This window comes from Syngnathus leptorhynchus, chromosome 10 (assembly GCF_054491065.1).
Source record: "Syngnathus leptorhynchus isolate UIUO chromosome 10, UIUO_Slep, whole genome shotgun sequence".
NCBI classification, from domain to species: domain Eukaryota; kingdom Metazoa; phylum Chordata; class Actinopteri; order Syngnathiformes; family Syngnathidae; genus Syngnathus; species Syngnathus leptorhynchus.
Genome location: NC_141204.1, coordinates 238442 through 253282, shown reverse-complemented (window position 1 = coordinate 253282; position 14841 = coordinate 238442). Strand labels below are relative to the sequence as shown.

Genomic DNA, 14841 nt, shown 5'->3' with positions numbered 1-14841 from the left:
TGGCCAAATGAAATGGTGTATTCCTTTGTAAATTCCACTGTCACTCTTCACGTCCGTTCACGTGTTGCTCCTTTTATTGGCCGCTTCCACAGAAGTGATTGAAGTCTTGCTCTGTTTTGTTTGGCCAAAGCTTTCTCACCAACCGGCAGGCGTTTGCTCTCTCTAAAGTGTCTGCCTTCAGATCACCCCACACATTTCAATGACAAACATCAGCACGATTCCTTCTTGCCTTTCTATCGTACACCTTTCAATGACAAACATCAGCACTATTCCTTCTTGCTTTTCTATGGTACACTTTGAATGCATTTGATGATTTCATCCTGATGAATGCAATTTGAAGTTGAATTTTATGCTGTAGTAAGAGCTGTGGAGATCTGAGGCCAAGAGCGATGAGAATCTCCTTCATCTGCAGACATGCTTGGCCAAGGCAATGCAATGCAATGCAATGCAGTGCAATGCAGTGCAAGGCCTTTTTTGTTTATCTCTGTGCGTATACATGGTCATTATTAATGGGGCACAACCAGATGGAGCCTTTCATAGAAAGAGACTTGACTGTTACTTTCACCTAAACACGAGTCGGGGTTATATTTGGTTTTTTTTTTAGCAGCTTTGTTTTGAACTCATTTGCAGTTGGTGTATTTTCAACACAGGTGTTCCAAACTTTGGACACAGGCCAACCCTCCATTTGTTTGAAGTTTTCAACAATTTTCCATAATGGCCACGGAAGAAATAGGTTTTGAGGTTGACCGTGGTGAAACAAAGCCGTCCTAGTGCCATTTTAGCCTTCACAACTCTTCTCTAACATGGAGCTACTGTCTACTGAAGGGGATTCTTGTTCTCAATTTGTTGTCAGCCAAGTTAGGAGTATCTGTCTCAATGAATGACTGTTTCACTTTTAAATGGTGATTACAAGTCAAATAGAGGTAGGTAGCTAGTGTAGTGTGTGGGGAAGATTTGGCTGGCTGGCTGGCTGGCTGGCTGGCTGCCTGTGGAACTTGGACCAACGTTCAATTTCCGTTGCCAGATGCAGGTCAAGTTGTTTTGCCAGACTGTGCAGCTGCAGCACAAGATTGCTACGGAAAGAAAAGACTTCTGCTTTTAACTTTGATATCGATATATGATGTTTGTAAGTGTACCATTGATTTATGATTGTCTGATACAAGGTACGACTGTGACCGCGTCCTTTGTGTTGGCACCGTCAACTTGTGGTGGTGCTTCCTTTTTTTTGTACTTCTTTGTGCTAGAAGAAGCTGGGCTATTTCATTCCGGAGGAGCATCATTCCAATTGATGGGATGCACAGCCCGCAATGACAATATAGGCCTTGGCATCTTTTCTCTTTCTATGAATATAAATCGAGCCATGTCCTCACTATCGCCACCCTCGTGCCCTCGACTGACCTTCTCCTGTCCTAAACATGGCCCCGTTTCCTATCATTCAAGAAGCGCTTTGTGCATGCATGGGAAAAGTCTGTTGCACATAGTGAGTGCAGATGCTTGCCACGCCACGCCACACCGCATTTGAGGTGAAGAAAAGTGAAAAAGACTCTTTCCCGCTGCACTGGTTTAACCACACAGCTAGCTCCCCACGGAGCCGTCACTCGCTATACTGAGAAGCAACTCTGCTTTACGTAGACCTCACAAACACAATAACTTGGTTAGGAGTAGACATGACACATGCTAATCAGAAAGCAGACTGCAAACAGTGTATAGCTCTGCACTCCATCAGGAGACAGTTAGTTGCACACGTATAGAAAATCCTTCGAGACACACACAACACCACACCACACATGTAATAGGGGTCACTACTTTCAGCACAAAATGACTTTGGAGCGTGAGACGAAGCAGGCACGCTGGCAATTGTATTGACCGTATTGTCAAGATTTACACTTGGTGATGATGGCAAAAGTCCGCCTAGAAGTCAAGAAAGTTGAATTCATTTGAATGGCTTTTGGCTCAAAGAAAGAAAGAAAGAAAGAAAGAAAGAAAGAAAGAAAGAAAGAAAGAAAGAAAGAAAGAAAGAAAGAAAGAAAGAAAGAAAGAAAGAAAGAAAGAAAGAAAGAAAGAAAGAAAGAAAGACATGGATTTGTTTTCTTTTCTATCATTTAAGAAAGACTTTCCAAAATCTTGAGGTGTCTTGCTGGTGCAGATTTTTTCTTTTGAACATCTGCAATCCCTTTTAACATTCCATTACCCTCAACAACATTTGAACCGACACACACACACACACACACACACACACACACACACACACACACACACACACACACACACACACACACACACACACACACACACACACAGTAAGTTTTCATCTGTGTGAAGGTATCAGCAACTTTCCTGAAGTCAATTTAGTTTCAGACAGCAACTTTTGAAACTTTTGTTGATCAAACCACCACGGTGCCCCAGACTGAGACAAGAGGCACCGGCGAACTGTAAGCGGCGAGAGTGCGTGGCCTGGCGTGGCCTGGCCTGGCCTGGCCTGGCCTGGCCTGGCCTGGCCTGGCCTGGCCTGGCCTGGCCTGGCCTGGCCTGGCCTGGCCTGGCGTGGGCTTCAGCACCTGTCGCCAGCCTCTAAACATGCAGCGAGCGCACGCTGCCATTCCTGAGCGCCGTGCTTTGGAGTACTTGCATGCTTTTCTATTCTGCTTGGGGTCAAATCAAAGGCAGACATTTGCACTTTTAATCAGGTCGACTATTAGACTTTGATATGCAGAAAGGACTTGAAGATATTCAAATAAAGATAAATGTGGTGGTTGATTTGAGCTTGAATTCTTTCTTTTTTCTCCACACGCAGAAACTCGCAGCGCGATTACCAAAGACGCGAGAAGTGAGGGAAGCTCCTTACAGCTGCTTGTGTCCTCCAGGTATGTTTCTCCCCCCCATTCTTTTGCCTTGTCTGAAGAAACTGTAAGAGTATACATCAAGTCATCAGATTTTGCTTTTGGGTGGCGTACAATGTTCCTTCCCTCTCTTTTGGATAACCAGTAGCGGGGCATCGGGGTCCCTCACGGTTGACGTCCGGCCACATCTTCGTCGGGTCGGTCGAACTCAAACGACGTCTATGACGAATAGGACTACAGAGTGGAGTCAAAGGGTTAGCGTGTCACGGTGCAGAGGATTCCGATACGGCACGGGCCTTCCTTCATTTGCGTGTGGGTGGCTTTTCTTCCGCTTTCATCCCACATTCAGAAAACTCGCTATTGTCCTCAAGTGTGATTGTGAAGGCTTGTGTGCGCTGCCAACCAGTGGAGGGAAGAGAGTACTCTGTGAAAAAGAAAAGAATGCAATATAGCTGAAATTGAATGCAATTTCAAACGGTGACGTCGTTTGACACGTCTTTTATCGTATAGTAAAGAAGGTTGACTCCCTACCACGTGGAAGAGAAAAGAATGCAATATATCTGAAATTGAATGCAATTTCAAACGGTGACGTCGTTTGACACGTCTTTTATCGTATAGTAAAGAAGGTTGACTCCCTACCACGTGGAAGAGAAAAGAATGCAATATATCTGAAATTGAATGCAATTTCAAACGGTGACGTCGTTTGACACGTCTTTTATCGTATAGTAAAGAAGGTTGACTCCCTACCACGTGGAAGAGAAAAGAATGCAATATATCTGAAATTGCTATTAACCAGATGATTATGCAATATATCTGAAATTGCTATTAGCCAAATGATTATGCAAGTCAGGGAATAAGATGTTTTGCAGGAGTCGCCTTCTAGAACTCCAAAGCTCCAAGTCCTCCATGAGATGTATCAAAGTATTTATTATAAGGCCAGCAGTTAAAGATCTGGAGCAGACCCACATTGCAGACTACGGCGAAACGCCCATTTTTAATCCAAGTGGTAGATCGAATCACCAAATCAAAGTCATACAAATCTCACATGGTAAATGTACAAATGTCAGAGAATTTGAACGTGAGTCCCTGAATGATTGTGTGCCAAAGTGAGATGGCAGCCAGCCCAGCGCTGTGGGAAATTTCGGCCGTCACAACACATTTGCGCTAATTGGTCTTGTCAATAGGATGCGAGTGTTCCGAGGTGGCGCCGAGTGCCTGCGGGTCGGCCCGTTGGCGCGTCTGTCTCCACTCGCTGCAGGTGTGGGAGGATTTTGCTGGCTGGGAAAGAGGATGCGCCTTCGGTGCTGCGACAGGCGTACGGAATCATTTTGTTAGCACGATGGGGTGGTCACCTTTCGAATAAGATTAGAAGCGAGTATGCAATTGCTTGTGCTCACGAGTGCAAATAAGAAGAATGATCCAAACGTGGAGAGTCAAGTGTTCTCGCCATTGATTCTCCCGGTGGCTGCAGAGAGATGGTCGCAAGCGTTGCCCACCTGGCTCCTGCCAGTCATCAGCGGTGGCACACGAATGCCATACTTTTGATTCTTGGCATTGCCCGGTGAGCGAGAGGGCAGAACTGCGGTGCCTTGATGGAGACAGGATCCTCAATGAAGAAGTCCAGCGTAAAGGAAAGAAGTGGTTCCAGTGACAGATGATCAAAAGTGGTAACATCATCTGGGACTATAAATGTAGCAGCCGTGCAAAACACACCGCTCGTAGGTACAATACCACGCATTGGATAGTCTTCAAGTCGTATTGTAATACATAGCCGAGCTATAAATGTCTTCATTTTAGGCTCGAAAATGTAAGACTAAATGTTACAGAGCCCTTTCACGGCCTATGCAATAACGGCGGACCACCTTAGCTCCAAGCAAGAGAAAGTCACACTGCTACTTTTATGCACTTCACAGGTTGAAGAAGTTAAGATATAGAATGAATCGTATTATATCGTCCATGCCCGGTACATGCCTGTTGACGATTCGGCAGATTTGGCTAGATTTAGCATTGTTCCAATTTGAATTTTTTGTTTTGTTTCCGTGCACATCAAACGATTGCGCAGATCAACTGTGACTACCGGGTGACGGCAGCTTGATGTTGTGATGACAAATTTGCACCAATACTCATCAACACATTGAGAAAGAAGCTTACAAACTCTGGTTATTGCAAATACGAAGAATTCATTCCAAAATGTTGTGTTTCTGATCGACCGTTACAACCTGATTGATTGATTGATTGATTGATTGATTGATTGATTGATTGATTGATTGATTGATTGATTGATTGATTGATTGATTTTTGCCGGTGCCTTCTCAGGGTCACGGTGTTGGTTATTTAAGGAGTCCCCCAAGTTCACCTTGACATGTGTGCTGACAGGAAGAGAGCACAGCAGATCCCCTTTCTTGACTCCCGATAAGTTTACAGTGCAGCTGCCGTAATCGGAGGAATGCGGCAGCCAGAGATGGATGGGGCTGAAGGAAGCCACTGGACAGCTCAAAGGTGGACCAAGGTCATTGAGGAATCACAATGGCACCCCGACCCAATGCACCCCCTTAGTTATTGCAGAAGAGCACGTCCCTCCCCTCCCTCATTCAAACAATTGACAACAGTCGTATTTTAGTATTGGGGCTGAAACTAATTCATGGAATTTAAGGGACCAATGTGCTCATGGAACAAATGAAATTGCCATTGAAAGTTTCTCTCTATCTATCTATCTATCTATCTATCTATCTATCTATCTATCTATCTATCTATCTATCTATCTATCTATCTATCTATCTATCTATCTATCTATCTATCTATCTATCTATCTATCTATCTATCTATCTATCTATCTATCTATCTATCTATCTATCTATCTATCTATCTATCTATCTATCGATCTACCCCTTCATTGCACTTCATTGAGATATGTCCTTGGCAGCCTGTATTTGTTGATTGGCGTTTTCACCTTTGTTCTACCTACCGCTGGCAGTTTGAGACGAAAGAGACGGACGGACGGACGGTTCCTTTTCTCGCAGTTTGATGGAAATGAGCTGAATCGAAATGAATGCAATCTGGCCGTGTTGAACAAGGAAAGATATGACGTCGGAGGAGGGAGGTGAGCTGCGGTAGATTAGCCAGGAAAACACACCATCTGGTTTCCTCATCAAAAAATGTTGTAGTGAACATTCCGCCACCTGATCTCTTGCTCCCGCTATTGCAGCTCTCTTAAACACGACACGCCGTTAAACTTGTTAGTATCTTGTTTGGAGAGCGTTCACAGCCAAGTCACAAATGTTTTGACAGACCCTCATGGGCACTTTCTCCAATTTGAATTTTTCGCAAATGCAAATTGAATGACTTTGGAGAGCACACAATGACTGACTTTTCTCTTCTAAATAGCACAAATGTGATTTGGAGCTGAGTTTATGCTAAAAAAAAAAAAAAGCATAGTAAATACATCAACGTGAAATTAGACGTAACCGAGTGTGACGTTCCCTGGTGCGCACCGCTTACTGTAGTCCAATTATGGAGTTCCAAATGGAGGCCAGCTGTCTTGGCAAACTGGCCCGCAGCCCTGCAAAGCTTCAGACTTACGGACAAAATTTGACACTCGGACCTCAGCGGGTTGACTAGAATTGAAAGAAATGTCACTGGATTGAGACGTTTTACTGTCATGTCAATAACTTCATTGTTTGTGAGCGCCAAAGTGCCATTAGCATTGGCAGCTCCAAATGAATATGAGCTTTTCTAAGCGAGTGTGACTCGTTGGTCGGTGTACAGCGGTTCCGTTGTTGAGGGTGAATTCAAATGTTCACTTTAACGTGACATATCCAAGAAGAGCGAATACAGGAAATCTTCCACACTTTTGAAAGGTGAGCAATTTTTAGTGGATAGACGCCAACGCAATTGTTTCTTTTTAACATCAATCTTGGACGAACGGGCAACCCCCCCCCCCCCAAAATACGGCGTTCTTCCATTGTTTTAAACGGCCCCTTTGGGTGAGAGGTCATTCCCACTCGCGTTCACGCCTCCCGAGCCTTGAAAGATCCTTACGTTGACATTGTGCGAGGAAGTCAGAGTACCCGGAGAGAAGCGGGCCCGACTCTGGGATAACGTGTTCAACCACTTCAACCCCAAAAGGGCTTTTTGCTGTAAATCTCTCACAACTGCTCACAACTCCTCCAATGATGCCTTACGATTGTTCTTCAATGAACGATTTGATTTGTTCAATGACATTGTCATGCAGGTTGTACAATTCTGGTATCATTCTAATTATAATCTGTTCACCATTAAGAGTGAGTGGAATTTGCGCCTATGCAAATATACACGCTCACGCACGCACACACACAGCGAGTGTGTGAAAGCATGCTGCTTTGTTCCAGTGGGTACCGGAGTCGTTTAACAAACCGACAGGGAGCACACAGCTGGGCAGCCTGCCAGAAACGGCACATTTCATCTCCATTTTTCGGATCGTGATTTTTTTTCCTCCTTGATTCTTAAACCTCAGCTGGTTACTTGAGAGCAGTAGTCATGGTAGTTAAAATTGCAGTAGCTCATTTGCACAAGGTCATGCAGCACCTTTAATAGCAGACGGAAATGAACTCAAATGATCGGCAGCCATTGTTGTTTTTCTTTGAAACAAGTGTGGAAGTATGTGTGACTTGAAGTGTTACATGATTGATTGGTGAAATTAGGGAAAAAGTGCATATCTAAGGGATGGCCATCTGCTCTCCATCACGCTTGAGCTGGTCAGAAAAGCAAGAGTGTGAGAAATGGTGTGTCTGCCTGTAAAAAAACAACAACGACAAAGTCCTCCGCTCCAGTAACTAGGCAATGTTTCCACGTCTCTTTTGGCCACATTTAACATCATGTCCAAGATTATTTATTTGCCGTGGTGACGTTGATGGATGTCTCCCTTCTACATTGGACAGCAAAGTCGTTTTTCATTAGCTTAGCAACTTAGCTATTGATGACAGAAATATAATGAAAGGTTTGTGGAGTGAATAGAAGGCCGCTTTGCGCTGCGCAGCCATCTCGTCCGTCCGTCCGTCCGTACAGTATATCGGCGCTTTGGGAACTTAGTTTGCTTCCGAAGTGTGGCTATCCCACTGTTATTGAATTTCTGCAGACACTATTCCGTGTTTATATTTGGTTGCTGGAAGAGCGCTGGGCATATTTGGCTTTGTGAAAGAAGCCAGGAATGCTGAAAGATGAAACCTACAACCTGGAATACAGAAGAGGATGTGTGCCAAAAATGGCTTCAATGTTCAGCCACGAGCGGAGCTATAAAAAACCCCAAAAGCATACATCCATGTCTTTTAGGTTTTGCACCCTTTTTACGTTGATAACCTTCCACCAAAAAGAAAGAAAGCATTGTCTTTCTCAAATTGTCATTGTTGTGTGACAATTTGCTGCGGGTCCTGGTTTGCCCGGACTTGTGCTATTGACAACAACAAAGACAAGTTAGCGTGAGGCGCACACGTACGTATGTGGCGTAACACGTCATCAGTTGGGATGAAAAGCCTGTCGGTCGGTGTTGTTGTGAACAGGACCACTTTGGTTTCAGTTTGTTTCGGTCTTACGTTAGCACATTGGCGTCCAACCGGTGCACTCGCACTTGCTTGATACAATGACAACGCAGGGTTAATCCATGCCACTTGGATTGATTGTGCCATTGCTGACTTTTGCTCCAGCAAGTCATTCGACGTGGCTCCATGTTGTCTTGTAAAGACGTTAGCGCGCCAGGTCTCTGAGGTGAGCAGAAGAATGTAGCGGGAGCTCTATGGCTTTTCCAGAAATTGTCAGAGGTTGGAGAACGGCGGAGAAATGAGACTGACTTGATTTAAGCGCACCCCACGAGAAGCTAGATGCCTCATGTCGGGTTTGGTCTCCTACACAACAGGCAGTTGGTCTTCCATTGCTGGCACGCGTCTCTCAACGGGCGTGAAAAGCTGTCCCATTCTGACGTTGCCAGTCGAACGCAACTAAGAATAGTTGAACGATGGCCCGACGTTTGCCGCTAAAGTGCTTTCCCGAGAATGCTCGGGCCGGCTTCTAAAAGCCGTGCTCTTTGGTGCCAACTTCAAAAGCAAGTTGTGACGCAATCCTAGCTTGCAAAGAAATAACTGCCCCTATGTATTCCACCGATCATCAGCAGTTGTTTGCAAATACTATTTCAGAAATTCAACTCATCCTTTCAATCCTACACGGTGAATGAAAAATAGAACTGACAACATTTCCACCAAGGTCGACTCCAATATATCTGAGCGTACGCTTTATTCATCTTGTCTTGAGAAACACCACCAATATTGCTGCACGGCACTGAAATGAGCAATACGAATAGAATCTGAAGAGAATATGACCAATACGTAGATGACAAGCCATTGTGTTCAAAATAGTAGGCTCGTGAATGTTCTTTTTGGAGGATTTTATGAGGGGATGCTCTCTTTTCAGGACATAGGTCAAACCTGTTGCCGAGTGCTCTGTTTGTGCGTGAGGGCACGTGATGACAAAGAGCATCTGTGCGCAACGACTTCCCCAGCTGGGAACCAAAGTGCACCGGCGCACGGCTAAAAGGGAGCGAGGGGGAGAAGTGAAAACAGATGAGAGATAGCCGCCCAAAGAGGGGACTTTGCTTTGGATGGATGGATGGATGGATGGATGGATGGATGGATGGAGGGAGGCATGGATGGATGGATGGATGGATGGCCGGCCGGCCGGCTAGATGGATGGATGGATGGCTCTTTTACTTTGCATAGTGCCACTTGACACTCCCTTTCACCACCCGACCCGACGTTGACAAATGCAGTCACGACGGTAAGCAAGTTCAGAGAAAGGCCACACGCTCACTGTCACTTTCGGATGATTTTAGGATGCAATACTTGCATCCAAAGCATGTTATTGAACAGGCTCAACTCGAGGAAAACATGAAGCAAATACTGCCTTTGCCAGAACTGCTGACTGACTTTACATTGTATAGTAGGTGCCATGAAAGAAATACAAATCGATTTTCATCTCAGTCAAGTCAGCGCAAAAGCAACTCGTCATCACAAAACTATTTCAAATCAATAACCTAAACTGCATTTGCACGAGTTATTTTGTAGGTATATATGTTTCGTTATCGGCTGTGCATCTTTACATTGTAGTGCCGAAGCCTCGTTTCAAGAGAATCTTATCAGATTATATTTGGGGTCGGTCAGGATGAGGTTCGAACATATGGAAGTCTGGAAGGGGCCACTGGTGTTGAGATGAAGAAATTGGAGAAAGTCTTGTCAGTCATAACTCTGCCAAGCTTGGGTTGGGTTGGGTTGGGGGGGAAGAGATTTTTGTGGCCAAGCCTGCTTTCCTCATTTAGGGCTCCTCCAAATGAAACCTGATTCCATGGTGCGATTGAGCTTTTCATTTTGTTTGTCTTTGCTGTGAACATACTATCCCTCATCAGACATGAGTGCTTATTTGGATTGGGAGGAGAATGAGACACGCACGCACGCCAGCCGCAGAGCATTGTCAGCGTTGCCTTTACCAGCGGAATCACAATGCTCCTCTTTGTGCCGTGTCTCACGAGCTAAATGCAATACTGTGAGATAGCCAAAAGATTTGTGGTGTGGTTCATTGAAATGTTGTGGCAAATGTTGCTTGTTACTGGTAGAATGGGAAGAAAACTGCATGCAGGGTTTGAACTTTGTTGTATTTGGATTCAAATGGTCTTCTCTCCATGACAAAGGGGATGCTGTGTTTCCTGAAACACATTGAAGGAAAGACATATGTTCGTTCACTTGCACTCTCCGTGGTCCTGGTCTAAATGACTCTTTCTTTGATTTGCCTGAGGTGACGATTATGAACCGACTACATCTCAGCGCAAAGGAGATGCGCATCTGCTGGTGTGTTTGAACGAGGCTTCGGCAACATGTTGCGCTCAGGTGGGCTGGCTCCTCGGTATGTGTGTGTGGTTTCCAAATGATTGTTTATCCCCGTCATAGATGTGATTCATTTCTTATGGCTGACGGAGGTGGCCCCAGCTGACTAATGTCTGTGATGACAGCATCCATTCTAAGCCATTGAAGTGAGTCCGAGTATGCCCTGCTAAATACAAACGACACACTTGGATTCCTCCAGCCAGCCAGAGTGAATGTCTTCCAAGTCACTGGATTTGTTGAAAATGTTTCATTTGGGGAAAAACAAAACATCTAAAAGCCTGCTATCCTCCAGATTATTTGGACGAATAAAATTGAGGTTAATTGAGGTACGGACAGTGAAACAAAGGCCCCCGAGCCCAATCGTGCTACATCGCGCCGAGTATGATGGACGCACGGGAGGAGGGGAGCTAGATCCTCAGGTTTCCTTACAGTTCCCAAATACAGGCCATCTGATCTTTCTTTTTGTCCCACATGTTAAATGATTTCATTTCCCCCCCCCATCCCCACCCACAATGATGAAAGCCAGACACTTTTTCACATGAAAGACATGTAGGATGTTGTTTGTGGGGTGTGAACTTGCTCAACCTCTACAACAGATGGTAGAAGTCTTAGCTCGGCCCTTCCTCTCTCTGTCTGAGCTTCTGTTTTTATACCTCGCGCAATGCGCTGTGTGCCAGCTCGACTTCTTCCCCTTTCTCGTAATCCTGATGACAGTTGACGTGAAGTCGAGCAGGGCAGGGGACGTGGCTTTCTCGTCCTCGAGATGCAGCACGAGGCATGACCGTACCGGACTGCCGGTCGGCATTTTGGCTCGGTTCAAGACCACGAGTCTGCGTTTGATTCCGTGCCCTGCCCAGATGTGTTCACACGGCTTCTCCTTGCGGTGAGATTCCGTGTGGGGAATGTCACCAAAGAAAAATAGCCATTTTATGTTTCCTTCATATCTTAATCCCACCATGTGCCCCGATGATTCATTTTTGCCAGGAATGAGCATTTGGTAGGATATAGTGGGTACTTGTAACCCGATGCTACTGAACATCCAATTGTCAGGACTGAGCGGCAAACAATTGAGTGTTTTCCAAAGCAACGACGTTGGCCGGGTTTTAGCGAGCAACCTTAGCATTTCCAACAACAATGGTCTCCTTTTTTGTGCTTGAACAAAAGGTGGCAACTATGGCGCACCGTGCAAAGGCTATTGTTTGAACCCAAAGGCACGTGGAGTTCTTCTTGTTGTCTTAACTTTGGCCGGCATCCCTCCCATTTGTCAAAGCCAAAGAGGTGGGATTTTGCTCACTCCCAGTCTGCTGCTAAAGCGCGGCTGACAGGAAGCGAGTGGCGCCTGAATAGACCCCCCCCCCCTTTGGAAGTGGCATTTATCGCTTGCGCTGTCTGACTAGGATGTTATCATGAGCTCGCTGCTGATTGATTCAGTGCAGGGGCACGGGTCATAAATGTTTACTATCTGCTCTTGTCTCGGTTAAATGAATGGCAAAATCCATTTTTCTTGGCACGGTGCCAACGTCAACACGGCCCAGTCTTGGATGCGCCATGAAAGTGTGCCTTTTGCAGGAAGTGCTTCTGGCACACTACAACTGCATCATTAGTCCGAGTGGCCCACCGGCCTGTTCCAAAAAGGCCTCCGTGTGGGACATCATTTGAAAGTTTAAGATCAAATGTATTGCACATCTCTCTCCACGGAGCCACCTTTCTGGGAATATCACCCTGGAGCTGTCCCATAACCCTAAGCGTAATCTTCGGTTCCCGCATCTCCTCCTTCTCCTGCTGCCGAGCTCTCCCTTTCAACTCCCACCTCAGACATCCAGTACCCAAGCCACAAGCTGAGAGGAAGCCTTCACCGGATACGTTTGAGTCAATGTTGATGATTTTAAAAGCTGGAGCAGATGAATTGCAAATGCCGTCTCTGGCTTTCCACTGCACGCTCTCTCATTGACTTGCCATAATTCCTTTTGCTGATGACATTGCCTATGCAGAGGAAGTTCAACGTGCATGACCTTTTGAAGGTTATTTCACAGCACAGGGGGCCCCCTCTTGGATTACAGTGTGGGAGGTAAGGTGGGGCGGGTGCAAAGGAACAAGCAAGGAGTCGCTTCCTTCGGGCCTTTTGTGACGACACGACGTCTTTTTCTCCAACTCGTTTCTCTCTCGTCTCTCTTACTTGTGTGTATTCCCATGTAGCTACTGTAAATACTATTTCCTTCTAAGATCCGGAGCTCTTAGGCCAAAGACCTTTTGTGTGGTTCCAATTCCTGCCTGTCCCGAGACAATGCGTCAAAGAAAAAGCTGAAGAGGTCACACCGGATGAATGCGAGCCCACCGTTAAGTAAGAGGAGCTCGGAAAAAAAGCGGCCCTGACTTTCTAGTGTTTTTAGTGCTGAGGAGCATCCTGTGGCACAAATTGTTTGGAAACCATTGCTTTCTTTCCCAGGCTTTTCGGAAGCGTCAGCGTTTCACACTGACGCTTGCGTCTTTAGTATGGACTGGCTTTTCTTTCGCGATACTATTGCTTTTTGAGAAACAAATGAGGCTCAAATGAGCTTGACAGAGAAGGGTCAACTTGACAAGATTGTGACAAGAGCAATGCACCGGAGAATACGCAGCTCAAGGTCACAAGCTTGTTCTGTGTCCAGACTCAAATGGAGCTGCTTTTTATCAATCCATGGCTTTCCTCCTGGTGTGAAGGATTTCAAGTCAGGCTATTAGGGCCTTCCTTTTCTGCTCAACTTTCTACTGTGGAATGACTTCATTCTACGTCTTTAGCAGGCCTGCTTTTTGTGCTCTCAACCTTCTCTTGGAAGAAAAAAAATGAGATTAAGAATGGAGAAAAAGCCGCTCTGTTTCGTTTTCCATTTTTGACCCTGTAATGACCATTTTCGCCTTATTAAGGTTTGCGCGATCAAACTTCATTATAATGAAGAATAATCTGGCAATCGGGTGTGTCTGACAATGGTGACTTTGGATGTGTTCAGTGCAGAGCCAGTTGTGATTTATTTTTTAAAGATAGCAACTCAAGAAGCGTCTGCACCTGCCCTGCCCTGCCCTGGAGCAACTGTTGAGGCAGGTTAGGCAATCTGAGAAAAGTGGATGGCTTTTTTGGTTTAAATGACAGCTGACATTGTTTGATGATGTCAAGTCGGGGCACGTACGTAGCAAGTGCTGTTTGGAAGGCCTATCGAAATTGCCCATGTCCAGGTGAAAGCGACCGTGCCTTTCAATCGGGTGCGTCTACCCTGTTGAGTCATTGTGTTTGTTGACAATAAACGATGAAGAAAATGACAAACGCTTGGGAATGAAAGCAGGCTGTCGGCGTGCCAGATTTGCTTTCTATTTGCGGCGCCCTTACGTAAGTGGTAAGAACAGGTGTGAGACAGCATTAATCCCGGGCAAATTTAGCATCCATACGATCCGTCAAAGCACATCCTCCGCTCTGGTGTGTTTACGGCTTTGCCTTTTGTTTCATGTTGCGCCCGCTGCGTGTCGCACACAAAGCCGCTCATCAGTTCTGTACTATATTTGAACTCCCAACGTGCCTTTGGATCAGGAATCTCTGGGTCCGGCCGGGCTCCTGTGTGAACAGCTCGAGCCAACAGGATAGGAAGGCAGCTCCGGAATGTAGGAGGAATCCGGTCTGGGTGTTTGTTTTGAACGCTCACGTGAGCTGCGCCTTAACCTTTTTTCATCTAGCAATTAAGAACATTTTTCTGAAATAGTGTTTGAGTTTCCTCTTTTCTGTCTGTGAAGTGCTTTGTTCCAAATTCACTTTCATTCTCATGCGCTGATGAGAAAGCTTCTGATCATTTGGAGGCCGAGAAGCCTGCGTACGTACGGATATGTGGGCTCCATATGCTTTGCGATCTCTGTGTTCAAAGCCACAATCGCAAACAGTTTGCTAACCTGTGACTCCATGTACCACCAGCTGAATGTGTGTCCCTCTTCTTTGTTTTGTTTTGCAGGACCTCCAGTAAGTAGACGAGACAGCCACCTTGTGTGATCCGTGTGGGGTAACGTAACGTGACGTGACGTGACGAGACGAGACGAGACGTGACGTGACGTAACTCAATCTCTCAATCTCTCAGCTCATT

The 14841-nt window shown here is 45.7% G+C and overlaps 1 protein-coding gene across 2 annotated transcripts in view; it reads left to right on the top strand.

The window, feature by feature from the left end:
• LOC147049729 (collagen alpha-1(XXV) chain-like) overlaps positions 1-14841 on the top strand; it is a 15978-nt gene extending 1137 nt beyond the window's left edge. The window contains exons 2-3 of one of the 2 annotated variants that reach the window (XM_085922363.1): positions 2795-2864; positions 14713-14841. In XM_085922363.1, the coding sequence (XP_085778489.1) occupies positions 2795-2864; positions 14713-14750 (108 nt within the window). In that variant the 3' untranslated portion in view covers positions 14751-14841. Of the gene's footprint in view, positions 1-2794; positions 3953-14712 lie in introns of those variants that run through there. The other variant, XM_085922362.1, reaches the window with a different exon arrangement.